At 51.0% G+C, this 16,779-nt stretch overlaps 2 protein-coding genes across 8 annotated transcripts; both read left to right on the plus strand.

Annotated features, from left to right (window-relative positions):
• Positions 1 to 1,205: 1,205 nt before the first annotated feature.
• On the plus strand, positions 1,206 to 14,642 carry LOC111144116 (ATR interacting protein). 7 transcript variants are annotated; one of them, XM_022498265.1, is made up of 14 exons: positions 1,395 to 1,452; positions 3,768 to 3,898; positions 4,591 to 4,761; positions 6,360 to 6,478; positions 7,609 to 7,766; positions 8,602 to 8,703; positions 9,021 to 9,150; positions 9,373 to 10,065; positions 12,620 to 12,756; positions 12,943 to 13,034; positions 13,490 to 13,570; positions 13,775 to 14,027; positions 14,291 to 14,327; positions 14,431 to 14,481. In XM_022498265.1, coding segments are annotated over exons 2-14 (2,076 nt in total). In that variant the 5' UTR covers positions 1,395 to 1,452; positions 3,768 to 3,796; the 3' UTR covers positions 14,432 to 14,481. The 7 variants fall into 7 exon arrangements, with proteins under 7 accessions (XP_022353968.1, XP_022353967.1, XP_022353969.1 ...); XM_022498260.1 differs by lacking the exon at positions 14,291 to 14,327 and having other exon boundaries at positions 1,206 to 1,452; positions 13,490 to 13,574; positions 13,779 to 14,027; positions 14,431 to 14,642; XM_022498259.1 differs by lacking the exon at positions 14,291 to 14,327 and having other exon boundaries at positions 1,206 to 1,452; positions 14,431 to 14,642.
• A 134-nt stretch (positions 14,643 to 14,776) lies between these two features.
• On the plus strand, positions 14,777 to 16,769 carry LOC111144266 (three prime repair exonuclease 1). Its single transcript, XM_022498491.1, has 2 exons — positions 14,777 to 15,231; positions 15,549 to 16,769. Exon 2 carries the CDS (start codon positions 15,569 to 15,571, stop codon positions 16,508 to 16,510), a length of 942 nt encoding a protein of 313 aa, XP_022354199.1. The 5' UTR covers positions 14,777 to 15,231; positions 15,549 to 15,568; the 3' UTR covers positions 16,511 to 16,769.
• Positions 16,770 to 16,779: the final 10 nt, after the last annotated feature.

Genomic DNA, 16,779 nt, shown 5'->3' on the forward strand with positions numbered 1-16,779 from the left:
GGGAACCTACTAGTTGTCTCAAAAATGAAACTCTGGTATTCAAGATCTTCTACACCCCGACAACCATCTCCCCTTCATTTACTGCTTCCATAAACATTCACAGGACACTTAAAAGCTAAGTTTGGCACTGAGTGTGCAAGGGTAGAGTCTTACCTCTGTTACTCTCTAACACCCTGTAACAGCTAACTGTCCTGCACACTACTGCTCCCCAATAATATCCTGTCAGGTGCCCAAGTCCTGCTCCTCTTTGAAGGCTTAACCTTCTCTCTTTGCCACAGATAACACCTACCTGGCATTTGTGTGGCCTTCATGTCGGTGTTGTATTCTCGTCTGAGGCTTGGATGCCAGTCTCCTTGCTAAGTCAGTCACTCCCACTCAAACTGGAGGGCAGCCCAGGTGCCACTTTCAAGGGGCCTTTCTGACCTCCTGAGCCTCCTCGTTCATTCATGACCTGCGCTTAGGACAAAACCACGCAGGCGCTCTCAGAGAAATGAATGAATGCCAACAGCCTGAAGAGTTAGTTCCCACACTCTCCAAAACAGGCACACTCTTCTCAGGATCACCCCTTCTCCGTGACCTTTCTTCTCCAGACCTATCTCAAATATGCACACTCAAAACATTAACTCTTCTCAAAGATACCTCCTCACAAAAGTTGTATTCATACTCCGTCCAACTCCACTCTCCCAGACGCCTCCTCAAGAGGACCTCTGGGTATGTGAGAGGTGAGTCCGGCGGGAGGAAAACGGACCAAACCCCTGAACGTTGCCTGTCACGATTCACAAGTGCAAGTGTGAATGTCAGGGCAGACTCCACCGCAGCTGCGCGGAGGGGGCGCAGAGCCACCGGCGCTGTAAGGCTGGTAAGGCTCGGCCCCGCCCCCTGGTAACGTGGACCGTGCAGCACACATCCCGCCGAAGACCCACGGAGACCCACGGAGACCCAACCACCAGTACCAGAGCGCCCAGCAGAGCTGGGCTGGGGGGCGGGACTCCACCGTGAAAGGTCCGCTCTCCGCGGAGCACGGCGACGCGTTTGGATTAGGTCATCCTTCCGCGCCCGCTGGCTGACAGCCGATTGGCCCGTGGGCTCGGGGGCGTGGCCCTAGCGGCTGAGGCGAGCGGCGGCGCGCGGACGGTTGGTCCGCGATCCGGCCTCGCGGCGACCAGGCCTTCCTCGGGTGCTCTCGGACAGTGGCCGGCGGAAGCATGGCTGGAACCCCCGCGCCGAGCAGCAGGAGGCGGAGCGGGCTCCCGGCGCCTGGCCCTGGCCCTCCGCCCAGCACCGGGCACCCTCCGACCAAGCGAGCCCGGGGCTTCCCTGCGGCCGCGGTCCCGGACCCCGAAGACCCGTTCGGCGCGCACGGGGATTTCACTGCCGACGACCTGGAGGAACTCGACACCCTCGCGTCGCAGGCCCTGAGCCAGTGCCCGGCCGCTGCTCGGGATGTGTCCAGTGAGTGCGCTTCGGGGCCTTTACCCGGAGGGTGGTGCAGACTTCGCCAGACCTCCCTGATGGCTGTGGCTTCGGAACCCCACAGAGACCGCTGCCCCGGTGTCCTGCACCCACACTGCCCTCCTAAAAATATAGAAATGGCTTCATTTAAGCAGTAGTTGTACCTCAGAAAGTCTTTTGATTTCGGGGAGAAATGTATCAAGAATGTCAGACAGCCGATTTGAAATATAGAAAATTAGGTTAACATTTTAGTTTATAAAGTTTGGGCCACGAAGTTCTTGGTTTTAAGCAAAGATCCTTAGAACACGTCCACCACCACCAGACTCATACCTACACATGGGAACTCATTCTTGTGACAGGTTTGGGAGGCTCCAGATCTAATGAATACCACTGCGCCCCCCCCCCCCCCGCAACCCCCACCCCCGCTTGGGCCGCAAGAACATAAGAAAGGGGCCTGGCCAGGGCAAGAGATGAAAGAGATTTATTCCTTTATACAACCAGTAAGTTGTACTAGGTGCCCAAAACCTTAGGAACTGCAACATACTTAGCAATTAACAAAAGACAAAAAACCCTCCTTCCTTCAGGAGCTTACATTTCTAGCTATAGAAAGGTATGAAGTCTTGTGGAGCCCACAGAAAGAGAAAAGTTTTGAGGGCACCTTGCATCTCTACTTGGATATCTCACAGGTATCTTAAATCCCACACATTCACCTCCTGGAAACCCTGTCATTCCCCACTGTTGCCAGCATGGCATTTGGCAGAGTGGACATTCAGAAAATGTTCATTAATGACTAAATATTCTGTACAACAGTGACTAGCACCACTCTCCATCAGATGGCACAAGGCAACAGTTCCCTTTCCTTGACCATCTAATTCCTTTCCAAATCCTATAACTTTACCTTCTTAGTCCACCTTGGGAATCCATCCTTTTTTGCATCATCTCTACCATCTCCCTGATCTATGTTACAATCACTTCTTCTGTCTGGACAATAATCTGCTAAATTCTCCCTGTTTCCAGTCTCGACTCCCTGTAAGTCAGACTTTACACCACAGCCAGAGTGATCTTTGCAGAACTCAAATCTGGCTGTGTCTCACACAGATAAAAGTGAACATCCCTACTGAAGCCCTTTAATGACTTCCCACTGCCTCTATTATAAAGATCAGAGTTCTGGGGTACCTGGGTGGCTCAGCTGGTTAAGCCTCTGACTCTTGATATCAGCTCAGGGTCATGAAATTGAGCCCCACATTGGGCTCTGTGCTCAGCATGGAATATGCTTGTCCCCCTCCCCCTGCTCCTCTCTACTTGTGCTCTCTCTCTCTCTCTCTCTCAAATAAATAAATAAAAAAAATCTTAAAAAAAAAAAAAAAAAAAGGAGGGGCCCCTGGGTGGCTCGGTAGGTTAAAGCCTCTGCCTTTGGCTCAGGGCATGATCCCAGGGTCCTGGGATCGAGCCCCGCATCGGGCGCTCTGCTCAGCAGGGAGCCTGCCTACCCCTCACTCTGCCTGCCTCTCTGCCTACTTGTGATCTCTGTCTGTCAAATAAATAAATAAATAAATAAATCTTTTTTAAAAAAGATCAAAGTTCTTAACATGGCCTACAAGGCTAGTATGGCCTGGCCCTTTCACACTCTTTCTGAGTTTAAGCTACACGACCTTCATTTCTTTAATTCTCCCTGCTTCCTTGCTGTTTCTTGTACACGGTGTTCTTTTCATCCATTTCCCCATTCCTCCTCATCTGCTTAAATTCTGCTCATTCTTCAGCTCCGAGCTCAGTCATCACTTCCTTGGGAAGACTTCCAGTCATTCCTGTTGGATCAAATCCCCCTCGGATAGGCTTTCCTATATTTGTTCTTTAGTGCAGCTCTTATCACAGTTGTAATTTTGCATTTGTGTGAATATTTCTGAATGTTCTATAAGCTCTGTGAGTGTAAGGACTGGATCCATTATGCTCACCGCTGTACCTTTAGAGACTAGATTGTGCCAGGTGCTCAGTAGGTCTAGGTACTGGTGTAGATAAAGGTGCTCAGTAAATATTGTTGAAAAATAGATCACCAACTGCTGATCAGTGAGGTCCCCACAACATGTTTTCAGCCTTCAGATGAGACTCTTAAAATTGGGGGTTGGGGGGAGTGGCAGGATCTGTTATTTTATAAGGATCATCTGTGAGTTTGATTCCTTTTCTTAGGTTGGAAAATAACTATATTGCTTACTAGAACTTTCTCTAATTTGCTTTCAAGAGTGATTCTTTTCAGCATTGACCGACAAAAGTGGGAAAATGTTGGATTCTGAAAAGTATATGGGAACTGTTTTTTATAGATGTTCATAAGGTCCCCAGATTAGATGGGATGTCAAAAACTCCTGCAGGGAAGAACAGAGAATTTGTTCCAGTTCAAGATAATTTTGAATTAGAGGTACTTCAGGCACAATACAAAGAACTTAAAGAAAAGGTAAGTGACTTAACTTGTGGTTCTTATAGCTAACTTAATCACTTATGCATGTGTTATAAAGCATTGTACAGTAAGATATGTAAATGCTTTAAAACAAGAGTTCAAGATTCAGCCCCACAAAATGGAGGAAGGCTGGGGAAAGCCAGAAAATTCAGACTGAAAGAAACCAAATCCTGAGATTCCTAACAACTAGGCAAGAAAGGAAACAGTGTACACCCAATCCAAAAAGAGATACAAACTTTCTGTCATAGCACTGAGACAAATTTATAGCATATGTCTTATACAGGGGATACATCATAATGTTTGCTGTTTTCATTAGCAGTTTTACAAAAAAGCAGACATCGTTTATATGACCATCTGTAGATTAGGTCCTTAGGAAAACTAGGAACATAGTGTGAAATTTTGGAACTGTGAAGTGTGTGACCCAGATTGTTTGATACTTTTAGAACCTATGGAATCTGTATGTGTGAATGACAGTGTGTCCTTAAGCTAGCTTGCTGAATGTCAACTGTTCCACGAATGGGCCTAGTGGACCATGGCGACATCTAGTTGGTATGGATGTATTTGGACACTTCTGGTCTGTAGAACATGGTTTACATGTGCTTTTTCCATCTCCACAACTATATGTTGAAACAAGTACATATGTAACTTATCCTTGTAAGCTTTTCACAAGATTGATTTGGGATTTACAGATGAAAGCAATGGAAGAAGAAGTCCTCATTAAAAATGGAGAAATAAAAATTTTGCGGGACTCACTGCATCAGACAGAATCCATGCTAGAGGAACAGAGAAGATCACATTTCCTTCTTGAGCAAGAGAAAACTCAAGCACTTGGTGACAAAGAAAAGGAATTTTCCAAAAAGGTGAACTTCTTTTTTTTTTTTCTTGTTCTGGGCACAAGAACAAGTGTTTTTTGCCTGTTCACTGAGTTCTGTTAGAAGCAATGACCAAAGTGTCTTTAAATCTCCCCGGAAGATTTCAACAGTTGTTTGTCTTAAATACTTTCTGCTATCAGTTAATTACATATACTTTTATTCAGGCTCTGCATGTGGTTTGGAAAAGGACTTAGAAGAAACTGCTTTGCTGTGGTAGCTATGATAGTTGGTCTTGGTTGGAACAAATCAATAGCCTAGACTTTCCAGAAATAGGCTTAAGTAAGAGCTTTTTTGGCAGGTTAGAAACTCAGTTGACCTAGCTTGGGCCAAAAGAAAACGTACTGACTTCCATAACTAAGTCTGGGAAAAAACAGGTGTGTGGGGGCCTTGAATGACTCAAGCCTTGCTGCGACTTGTCTTTCCTGTCTACTCTATAGACAGGCTCCATCCTTATGGTAAAGGATATGTTCTCCAGCAGCTCTTGGGCCCATATTTCATAGCTCCAGAGCAGACTGAATACTTGCCCCACCACCACTACCATCTCAAGGCTCTCATTGGTCTGTCCTGAGTCAGGCGCCTGTCCCTGACCCAGTCACTGCAACCACAGAGATGACAGCTCCTGTTTAATCACACAGAGGTGGGGAAATGATTATTTATCGGGGGAGGAAGCTGCTGTTCCAGGGAGAAATTAGTAGGTGTCCTTACATAACACCATTTTCCTTCAGCACTTTCCAAGGCTTCAGTCTCAAGGACCTGGGTCTTATTCTGCCATTCACTCAGCAAATTAGCAAACTTTAAAGAAGCACTAACCTGTGCCCCACACTAACAGCAACAGTTGTCTCTGCACATGCATGATGGAAGAGCCAGGGAGTTGTAAGCAGACCAACCAGAGTTTGAATCCAGGCTTTCTCACATATGAGTGGAGACCCCAGCATAATGACTTAAGCTTTGTGACTCATTTCCATTATCTGTTCCAGGGAATAACTAGAAGGGTTGCTGTAAGATGTAAACAGCCCTGCACTTGCTGGGAGTGCTGTGACTGGTACTATACTTGGCACGGAGAGTGTGCCCAGGGAGTCACAGCATTCTTGGCTGTAAGCTGGAGCAGGTCTCCCCGTGCTGCATGGGGTTTTGGCAACATTTCCAAATCCTCTGCCCAGACTTTCAAGAAGACCTGGAATCGTACACCACTATGTTCATCAAAAGGTTGACATGTCACTGTGAGATACGGCACCTTGCCAGGCGCCAGGCTGGGCAGTTCACGTCCGTCCTTCCTATTTAATCCCCCCAACCATGAAGCCAGGTATTTGTGTTACAGATAAGCTAACGTTCAGAGATGCTGAGGAAATGGTATCTGAACCCTCACACACTACCTCGCAATAGTTTGGGTCAAAACGTCTTTCTGGAATACCATGCTGACTTTCGCGAAGAAGGCTAAAGCTTGATAGAAAGGACATTTGTGTCACATCAGACTTTCATACTTATTCTCATGGTTTGTTTTCCTTTATGAGCTTGGGATTTGGAGCCCAGAGATAATTTTGCATGTATGATGGGACCACCAGGAGTATGTTGCTTTTGCCTTCCAGCTCCAGTCACTGCAGTCTGAACTCCAGTTTAAAGATGCGGAGATGAATGAATTAAGGACAAAGCTTCAAAGCAGCGAACGAGCAAATAAATTGGCTGCTCCCTCTATTCCCCATATCAGGTAACGATGGTGCTGGAGAGAGAGTGGTTTTGCATGGTTTATAGAAAGTATGAATAAGGTCAGGCTAATCTTGAATGAAGGCCATTTAAACTTTGCCATTTGAACACAGATCCTCTTTCCTAAGGCCTTGAAGGTGGTTTAGATCAGGCTTGAAAGGTTTGGTGCATCACAGCTTAAAGGCCTCACACTCCAGGAGGGCTTCCTCTCTGTAGGACTTTATACTCAGGACTAAAAAAAGGCTGGAAAGATGCTCTCTGAACTTTTGGGGTGGGCCAGTCGTCATTTTTATGTAATTTGTTTCAAATAACTGATTTTGCCCCATGTATAAGCATATTTCAGTCCCAACTACTTGGAACTTTTTTTTCTCATTTGCTGCCCTGGGACCTTTGTGCAACCGTCCCGCCTTTGCTGCAGATGTGATCAGCTTGTTGATGGTCTTGTCCTGCCCCCTGCCTGCCAGAGAAATCTGGCACACAGCCTTGAAATTTGAACAGTATGGGTCAGGGTGTCTTTTTCTGATATTGAACATTCTGCTGTCTCTGCTCATAATGGGCAGGGTGTGAAACTGAACTCGCCTTGCCTTGCCTAGTCCAGGTCAGACAGGAGAGCAGAGGGGGTCCATCCTCACCTCTTCACACATCTCTGACAGAAGGGTCCTGGCGTTGTTTGATGTACTCAGAGGGTTAAAACTGCTTCTCTAACACCAAGACCCTGGCACCGAAGAACTGGCTCGGTTTTCAAGTTGCAGGACACGACATGCCTTTTAATAGGCACTATTTCTACTGAAAATCTCTGAATTCAGCCCCTGGAGACTATTGAATAAGAGGTTGTTCCACATTAAAAAGATATTTGGGTGGAATTGGAAACGGTACTAGAATTAAGGCCAGTATTTTGGGGTGATTAGAAGAAAATGGAGATGAAAGAGGTTTTCAACAATTTGGAACAAAATGCCTTGAATTTTGCACTGCTATCCTGATAAAGAATGACAAATATAAAATAGATAAAACCTTTGGTCAAAGCACCTAGACGCAAAAAGTTTAACACATGAATAAGTTAGAAGTTTTATAACCAGGTATTTTAAATGGTTTTAGCAGAATCATTACTTTGCTTTAATAGTTAATTTTTTCCAGTCCTAGGAAAAGCCCTTCTGTGGCTGTAAAGCCAGAAGCATGTTCTCCACAGTTTGGAAAACCATCTTTCCCTACAAAGGAGTCTTTTAGTGCTAACATGTCCCTTCCCCACCCCTTCCAGACAGAGCCAGGATACAAGTCCCTGGTGGGCAGAGAGGGTAAGTCAGTCTGTCTCTCATCCATCGCTGTGTAACAAGCTATTCAGACTTGTGGCTTAAAACAACAAGGAGCATTTCTCCTGGTTCTGTGGAACAAGAGTGCTGACAGAGCACAGTGGGAGTGGTTTGTCTCTGTGGAGATGGCAGTCACTGAAGGCTTGTCTGGGCTGGAAGATCTCTTTCAAAGTAGCTCACTCACATGACTGGCAGCGGAGTTCTCCACATGTGGGCCTCTCTACAGAGCTACTTGGATGACCTCATAACCTGGTGGACGGCTTCCTCTAGAGCTAACCGACAGGAGAGAGCCGGGTGGGAAGCCAGCCCTTTTATAGCCTAGCCGCAGAAGTCCCATAGCTTCACTTCTGCCACATTCTTGTTTGTTAGAAGCCATGTTCAAGGGAAAGGAAACTAGGCCACACCTTTTGAAGAGAAGTATCTCTAGAATTTGCAGGCGTATTTTAAAACCTCCCCACTCAACATGCTAGAAACATAGCCAGTATAAAGGAACTTTCCTTTCCTTGTATGAGTTCCTGTTTTCCATGAGAAAGGCAAAAATGTGAAGGTTATTGAGTTGCTCTGGCTCTTGTTTTAATCCAAGGTTTCCAAGGTTTCCAAGGTTGAGGAGGTGGAACAGTTTCTGTTTTAAACTCATGATGGGTCTCCTGGCTGGTCCAGTGCATAGAGCACACAACTCCTGATCTTAGAGTTATGAGTTCAAGCCCCACATTAAGGGTAGTTTACTTAAAAAAAAAAAAAGTTTAAAAACTCATTATGTTCAAGAGTTTCTGATATGCCTCTGCTTTCGTGCTCAAGTTTTGATTCACATTTTATCTAGTTGTAGAGAATAAGAGCCACAGTCTGGGAGGTGACTCCATAAAGCAAGAAGAATCCCAGAAAAGTCTTATTGACCGCTGGATGCAGAGATCAAACACTCAAGGTACCAGAACACCCGCCCCTCGTGCAGGAGGCCGGCACAGCTCCGGTTGTCTTTGAATTGTCTTTGAGAACCAGCACCCCAGGAAGTCCTTCAGAGGGTCCAGGGGGGTGGTAGTCTGTGACTTAACCAGAAGACTGTAAACTAGAAGGGGCCAAAGCAGGTGTATTCCAGAGCCCTCAGCACCCACAGGGATCTCAGTGGAGCTGCAGGGCAGCTTAGAGGATAGTTAGTGTCCAAGGAACCTTCACTTTTCCTTCTGAAGCCTTAGAAAAGGCCTCCCTTGTCAGAACCTTCTAGAATTACCATGTCTTCTGCAGGTTCCATTTTGATAAACCTTCTCCTGAAGCAGCCTTTGATCCCAGGGTCATCCCTAGGTCTGTGCCACCTCCTGAGCAGTTGTTCTGAGGCTCCTACGAGTACCCTGCTGCAGCCCCCAGGTTTTGGCAGGTAAGCCTCAGACTCCTAAAAAGCTCATTTAGGAAGGAGTTCCCAGGAAGCAAGTCCCTTTCTGGTCCTGGCCAGCCTGGGAGGTCTTTGTGCCCATGACAGGAGTGGGCGGGGGTGGGGTACAGTTTGGGAAACTAGAGAATTTGGCGGGCAGGTTGACTGAAGCCCTTGACCTTGTCTCTCATCTCATGCTTGTGTGTTTTCTTCTGTATTTACTGCTAGCACCTTGACTGGGATTTCAAGCCTAAGGACCACAGGTTCTCGCGATGGGTCATTTCAACCCCTCTTGGCTCTGAGAGAAGCACAGAACCTGGCACTCACTGGACTGAATCTCATTGCCCGGGATGAAGGCTCCTGTGATGGAGACCCAGCAGAGGGCGGCAGAAGGGCCTTCCCACTCTGCCAGCTTCCTGGAGCTGTGCATCTCCTCCCCCTGGTACAGTTCTTTATCGGCTTACACTGCCAGGCTCTGCAAGATTTGGCAGGAGCCAAGAGAAGTGGAGCGCCTGGGGACTCACCGACACGTTCCTCCTGCATGAGCTCTGGGGGAGAGGCCAGCCTCGAGGACTCCCTTTGTAACCTGGAAGGCTTCTCTGTGGCATCCCTCAGTGTTCTTCAGCACCTGGTGTGCCACAGCGGAGCGGTCGTCCACCAATTACTGTCCGATGCAGGGGTGGATTCTGCTGCTATGGAAGGAAACCAGAGCCTGGTTCACAGACAAGATCATGGGGATATGTCCTCAGCCCCAAAGGGGCTTGCCAGTGACCAAGGCCAGCATCCACTACTGAAGATGCTTCTTTACCTGTTGACTTTCTCTTCTTCAGCAACAGGTCACCTTCAAGCCAGTATCCTGAGCCAGTGTCTTACGATTTTGGTGAAATTAGCTGAAAATGCTTCCTTTGATTTCCTGCCCAGGTATAACACGGCATGGGGTCATGATTCTCTGTGGGTCTTACCTAACCTCTTGAGGTCTATCCCATGGCCCTTATACTTTGCCCAATCTTGACTTTTCTATACTTCTCAGTGCTAAGCCTTGGTTTTATGTTCTGAGGCTTCATTCAGGGAGTTCTGAAGTAATGGAAAGTGGGGCCAGGTGGTAGAGAACCAAGAAAGTGATTTAGGAGAACCAAGGAAGTAATTTATTTGGCTTAATTCTGCCTCTGTACAGCAGGTAAGCAAAAGACACATGTGATGAAAGAAGGCTTTTAGCCGCTATGGAAAAGCATCCAGTCCCCAGGACAGACAAAGGCTGAACCAAGAGCCTTGAACCTGGGCCATGGATCAGGTGAAGACCGTGAATCATACCACATTTAAGTTTGGTGGGGTTCCCTAAGGAAGCAGAGGGTGTGGGGTAGGTCTGCAGCCCGTAAGCTAACCTTGCTGGGAATCTGTCCATCATCACCGTGCCCCACTCTGGCACAAGTCATAGGTTACTTGCTCCTCTTAAGGTTTGTGGGAAGTGGTTGGATAGTGAACCTAGCTTGTGAACACTGTAGTCATAATCCTAACTTGGGGTTCCAGAGCCTTAAGCCTGGGAGGAACTGTAAACACCATTCAGCTCATCCCCCGTGCGATAATCCGATCCCCTCCTCAGCATGCCACCAAGAAGGCAGTTCCTATTAGGAGTAACTCCACTGGCTGCACTTACCTTAAGCTTTTAGTCTCTGTGCTTAGCATACTTGCCTCCTAAAAACACTTCTGGATCCTGCTTTCCATTAGAGGATATTCTGGCTGGTCTGGTCCATGCTAACGGTAGTCCTCAGAGCTGTGGGCAGCATGGCGGGTTCAGAACTGTCACCCACGTGTCTGGCACAGAGCTAGCTCATAGGGGCTGGTTGCTTGTTTCATAGGTATTGAATGAATGCCAGGAACCACTTCTTACCAGTCCTGTTGGTAGATAGACCATCATTCCATCCCTGTTGAGCTTGTCCACAAGAACGTGACAAAACAGCTAGTCAGGGGATGCTTACTATAGGCCAGACAGGTGCCTTCTGTTCACTAGCTCAGGGACACCTCACAGCCCTGCATCCCTACACCTAGCTGTAAGCACATGAATATGAATGAAGAGAGCATGCTGGGCAAGTTCCTTGACTTGCCCTTGATCATGGTCTGACATCACCTCCCACTTGGTGCTTCTTGGTGTCAGAATTCCTACATCCTTGCAGGCTGAACCCCACTACCACACAGCTTCCTGTTCACCTTGGCATGAAAGCAAAGGACATGTGCCACTAAGGCTCTAACACTGTGTGCAGGGCAACACAAGCAGCCAGGCAGACAGCGGTCTCATAAAGGGGACTTTTGCCCTAACCCTAACCCTAACCCTCAGACCCATCCATGTCTTCCTACTATATCTGGTGTAGCCATAGGTCATTCCCAGTTACTGGGTCATTCCTGGGTACTGGGACGGCAGTGGCTTTTGAGCAAAGAGGTCTCATCCCCAGCTCCAAAGAGAACAAGGCTATTCTCTCTTGCATGTTTGGGGGCTCTGAAAAAATTTTTTTAAAAGAAGGCTGATGCTATCCAAAAATAATTTGGAAACCACTGTGTCATATATAAAGATGGATTTTTCTTGCAGATAGTTTCAGGGACTTTACATGAGGACTAGAGACCACTTCTAATGATGAAATTGAGTAACAACCAGGTTAAATCCCAGTTTCCCACCAAATTCCATGCTCCCTGGTACCTGAAAACATGCAGCTTATCCACCGAACAGGATCTGCTCTGAAATGATTTCACCCCAAATAGTGGGAACTTGCTTCCTGATTGGCATACTGAGAAATATTCTTAACCCTCAGTGGTGTGTGGTGAGATACTGCAGATGCATGATACATGAAGGGGGACACAGAAGTGCCCCTCTTGCCACCCACAAGATTGTGTGGGTTGAGCAAATGACGGTTATCTTGGGACTTAGTTCCTAGTTCCCTGTGCCCGAGAGACCTGGGGGAGAGTATGCCCAGAGCCCCTCACCTGTGCACGCTCCAAAGGGGCACCTGCTCCTGTCTGGTGACAAAGGATCTGGTGTTTTCAAAAATGGTCTGCTCAGCAAGTGATATAAAATCCAGCCCTAGCCAAGTCTGCATTTGTTACTTCTAGAACCTGGCCACTCCTTGGGTAGTGGGCTTGTAACTTTCACACCCAAGTTAAGGTAGGAAAGCTCCAGGAGCAGTGTGGAAGCCAGGCACCCCAGGTACAGGGAGGCAGCCCCCATCTACAGGTGGCACTGTGCCCGGTTAGGGCCTGTCCTCTCTAAGACACAGCATTATGGCAGTAGAGGCTAGTACCCACTGGTTCACAGGAAGCGGTGTCCTAGTAAGCAGGTGGTGGTTGGCCAGCACTTGAACCTGGGTCTGAACCACAGCTCCTCTTCGCATCGCCTGCTCAAAATGTCCCGTTCCCTCTGGTGAAGAATGAGGGTGAGTTGTGGGATGAGGTTATCAGTGTCCCCTCTCTCCGGGCCCCTGTGCTGTAGGTTCCAGTGTGTGTTCCATGTGCTGCCACAGTGCCTCAGCCCCGAGAGCCCCCTGCCCAGTGTGCTGCTGACTGTCGAGCTCCTCTCCCTCCTGGCGGACCATGAGAAACTGGCGCCCCAGCTCTGTTCCCGCTCAGGTAGAGCAGGGCAGGGAGGGGGCGAGGGCGGGGGGGGGGGGGGGGGGGGGGGGCTGCCACTGCAGGCGGGCAGGGGGGGGTGGGAGCAGGGACAGGTCGGAGGCCTCCTGACGGCTTCTGCAGCTTGTGCCCTGGGCTCTGGGTAAGAAGGGGGACCCTGAGTGAGAGGTGGGGCGTCCTTTTCAGAAGGCTGTCTCCTCCTGCTGCTGTACATGTACATCACATCAAGGCCTGACAAAGTGGCCTCGGACACACAGTGGCTTCAGCTAGAACAAGAGGTAAAAACTCCAGAGCCCCTTCTGTGACCTGCTCACCACCCCTCTGCCCCACCACCTCAGGGCCTCTGTTCCTCCTTCTTCTGGGGGGAACAGAGCTTTCATTCATTTTGGCAACAAGAGTTTACCTAGATGCTAACAAGGGGAACTCAGTCTCGGGGCTCCACACTACACAAGCAATAAAGGTGGACCCCAGGGTGTCTTGGAACTTGTCAGAGTGGCCTGAGAACTGGCCCACCCTGGCTTTGGGGCCTGGAGGCAGGTGGGTCTCTGGTGAGACACAGGTGTTGTCCCTGAGTCTAGCCTGGGAAGGTCCCACAGGACCATTTCTTGGACCCCATTGTACAGACAGGCAGTTGCTAAGGCAACTGGAGCACTCGTAGGAGAAGCCTTAGAAAGCCCTCACTGTGATCAGGGTCTCATTCTACCACAGATGGAACAGTCTGTTCTTGTTCTAGGCTGTGTGGCTCCTGGCTAAGCTTGGTGTGCAGAGCCCCTCCTCCCCAGTCACTGGCTCTAACTGCCAGTGCAACGTGGAGGTGAGTGCACGGGGGCCAGCGGCCTGGCAGCTCAGTCGGGGGGTGAGGCGACCCTATGCAGGGGCCCCCTGCCCCTTCTAAACCTCATGCCCCCACTCAGAACCCTCCTCACCTGGCGTGGCTAGGGAGGGTACTGTCCAGCTGAGCAGGTTAGTAGGGTACAAGAGCCCTGAGGCCCAGCCTCAGTCTTTGCCCTCCCTGCAGGCAGTCCGAGCACTCACGGTGATGCTGCACAGACAGTGGCTGACAGTGCGGAGGGCCGGGGGGCCACCGAGGACGGACCAGCAGAAGCGGACGGTGCGGTGCCTGCGGGACACGGTGCTGCTGCTGCACGGCCTGTCCCAGAAGGACAAGCTCTTCACTGTGCACTGTGTGGAGGTACTGCATCAGTATGACCAGGTGATGCCAGGGGTCAGCATGCTGATTCGAGGGCTTCCTGACGTGGCAGACTGTGAAGGTAAGCCAGCAAGAGGACCCCTCTCTGTCCAGCCCGCATGCGGTATTTCCCTGAAGTTCAAGGACAGGTTAGACTTCCTGGCCTTAAGTCAGCAGTCTTCCTTCCAGCCTTTGCTGGCGCTGGGGTCCTACTTGCCTTACTGCTCTGGCTCCTCTCTGAGCATAGCAGGCTGCCTTTGCTTGTATCTGTCGAGTTGGCCTGGCAGCCATGGTTTTTCCAGAAACATCCCTGTCTGAATTGCCTTTGTATCACTTTGCTTGCAGTAGCTGAGGGAGCAAGGCCTGGGCGTGGAAGGGACTGGTTAGTTCCCACGGGCGTGGGGGAGGAGCGGTGGGTCTTCCCCCTCGCCCCTGTGCCCAGCACCTCTGGGCCTTCATCGTAGAACCCTGTTCTCTCTGCTCAGAGGCAGCCCTGGATGACCTCTGTGCCGCTGAAACCGATGTGGAGGACCCTGAGATGGACTGCAGCTGATGCCGCTGAACATTGAGCCACACGGTGGCACCAGAACCACTATTTTCCCCTCCTCTTCATCAGATTAAAAGCAGCGAAGGGTTGTTTGAGAACTCCCCAGCCTTGTGATGTTTCCTGAGTCTGACCCGAGTCGCTGAGTGGGAGGGATGGAGCAGGAGCCAGACCCAGGGAAGGCTGATGTCCCTCCTAAGCCTGGCTGGAGTTGAGACCTGTCCCCATGGTAACGAATCTGCCCTGAGGAAGGAGCCCGGCCCTGCCCAGCCTGTGGAATTGTCCTGAGTCATCGCTTTGGGCTGAGGCCATGGGAAGAAACCATTGTGCAGCAAGGCAGGAGGCGGCTGGGAGCTGGGGCCTACACCAGGGAGACCTGAAAAAGTGGGGCCAAGGGGAGGTGCACGGTGGCCGCAGCTGGGGTCCCTGGCTGGCTAGAGTCCTGCTGCTAGGCTTCCCCGAAGGGCTGGGCACCACAGCCCTTCTGCCGGCGGGCTTTCATGGCGTCAGGGCCCTGATGCATTGTGCCAGCCAGCAGGCCCACAGCTGTAGGTCGGAGGCCTCTGTGGAGCCATGAAGGGGGTAGTGCTTGGGGAGGGACAGACCTGGCCGGCTGACAAGCAAGGCGGGCCCCACTCAGGACAGCCCATAGGCGGGCTCACACTAAGTTTCACTTCCCGCCACTAACTGCCGGCAGCAAGAACCAGCCAGACCCCGAGTCATTGCTGCTGCCCGCCACTAGGTAAGTGAGGACCCCCATGGGGTTGGGGCAGGGTGGGAAAGCCTCACAGCCAACGTAGGCCCAGACTAGGTAGGTGCTAGGGGCGGAGCCAAGCCTTCCCCCAAGACAGTTGAGTGGGCTTCCCACTAAGGAAGTTATGCTACCCTCTCGGGCTTCCTGCCCTGGAAACAGGTCAGGTCCTAGAGCTCACTGACAGTGTGACGGTGCAGATCTTTGCGGAGAAGGCCAGAGATGTGCTGAGGTGCCCCACCCCACCTGCCTCAGCTCTTCCCACTGGGGCACTCACACACCGACACCCCACCCCTGCTCCTCCCCAGGCTCCTGGCAGGTACCCAGCATGGGCTCACAGGCCCCAGCCCCGGGACCCGTGCAGACCCTCATTTTCTTGGACCTGGAAGCCACTGGCCTGCCTTCCTCCCAGCCCAAGGTCACGGAGCTATGCCTGCTGGCTGTCCACAGATATGCCCTGGAGAGCTCACCCCCTACTCGGGGGCCTCCCACAGTGCCCCCACCACCCCGGGTGCTGGACAAGCTCTCTCTGTGCGTGGCTCCAGGGAAGGCTTGCAGCCCAGGAGCTAGCAAGATCACAGGCCTGAGCACAGCCGTACTGGCAGCACATGGGCGACTATGCTTCGACGCCGACCTGGCCGGCCTACTCCGAGCCTTCCTGCAGCGCCAGCCACAGCCCTGGTGCCTCGTGGCACACAACGGCGACCACTATGACTTCCCCTTGCTCCAAGCAGAGCTGGCTGTACTAGGCCTTGCCAGTGTTCTGGATGGTGCCCTCTGTGTGGATAGCATTGCTGCCCTGAAGGCCCTGGAGCGTGCTGCCAGCCCCTCAGAGCATGGTCCACGGAAGAGCTACAGTCTGGGCAGTGTCTACACACGCCTGTACGGCCAGGCCCCCCCGGACTCCCACATGGCCGAGAGTGACGTCCTCGCCCTGCTCAGCATCTGTCAGTGGAGGCCGCGGGCCCTGCTCCAGTGGGTGGATGCACACGCCAGGCCGTTCAGCACCGTCAAGCCCATGTACGTGGTCACAGCCTCTGCTGGAACCAACCCAAGGCCATCTGCCACCACGGCCACCAAAGCCCTGGCGAGAGCCACAGACACTAGTGCCAACCTGGGCAGGGGCAGGAAGCCCAAGGCCGTTCCTCCAGTGGAGGGCCCTGGAGCCTCACCCAAGGAGGGACTGCTGGCCCCACTAGGCCTGCTAGCCTTCCTCACCTTGGCACTAGCCATGCTGTATGGGCTCTCCTTGGCCACACCTGGGCAGTAGGCCAAGAGGAAAAGTCTGACCAATAAAGACCCCCTCCCCTCCAGCACCGAGTAGCCACTCACCTCTACCCTCCTTGGCAGCCTTAGAGGAGTTACCTGTACCTCTGCCCACACTCAGGGACCTGGGGAGGGGGACACAGAGGGTGGCAGAAGTCCGTCCTTCACCCTCCCTAGCAAGATGGTCAGACATCTGAGCCCAGGAGAGACATGGAAATCCAAGAGTTGCATGAAGATGGGACATGGCCTAATGCCCAGTCCAAGCACCCAGGC

The sequence above is a fragment of the Enhydra lutris genome, unplaced genomic scaffold, assembly GCF_002288905.1.
Source record: "Enhydra lutris kenyoni isolate GAN:26980312 unplaced genomic scaffold, ASM228890v2 scaffoldscaffold10, whole genome shotgun sequence".
Lineage (NCBI taxonomy): Eukaryota > Metazoa > Chordata > Mammalia > Carnivora > Mustelidae > Enhydra > Enhydra lutris.

Excerpts from the sequence above, each read along its gene's own strand:
- LOC111144266 (XM_022498491.1), top strand. The coding sequence starts at position 15,569 with ATGGGCTCACAGGCCCCAGCCCCGGGACCCGTGCAGACCCTCATTTTC.
- LOC111144116 (XM_022498260.1), top strand. The coding sequence starts at position 1,206 with ATGGCTGGAACCCCCGCGCCGAGCAGCAGGAGGCGGAGCGGGCTCCCG. Across the intron at positions 7,767-8,601 it reads GTCCCTGGTGGGCAGAGAGG|TTGTAGAGAATAAGAGCCAC; the intron begins GTAAGTCAGTCT and ends CATTTTATCTAG. Across the intron at positions 12,757-12,942 it reads CCAGCTCTGTTCCCGCTCAG|AAGGCTGTCTCCTCCTGCTG; the intron begins GTAGAGCAGGGC and ends CGTCCTTTTCAG.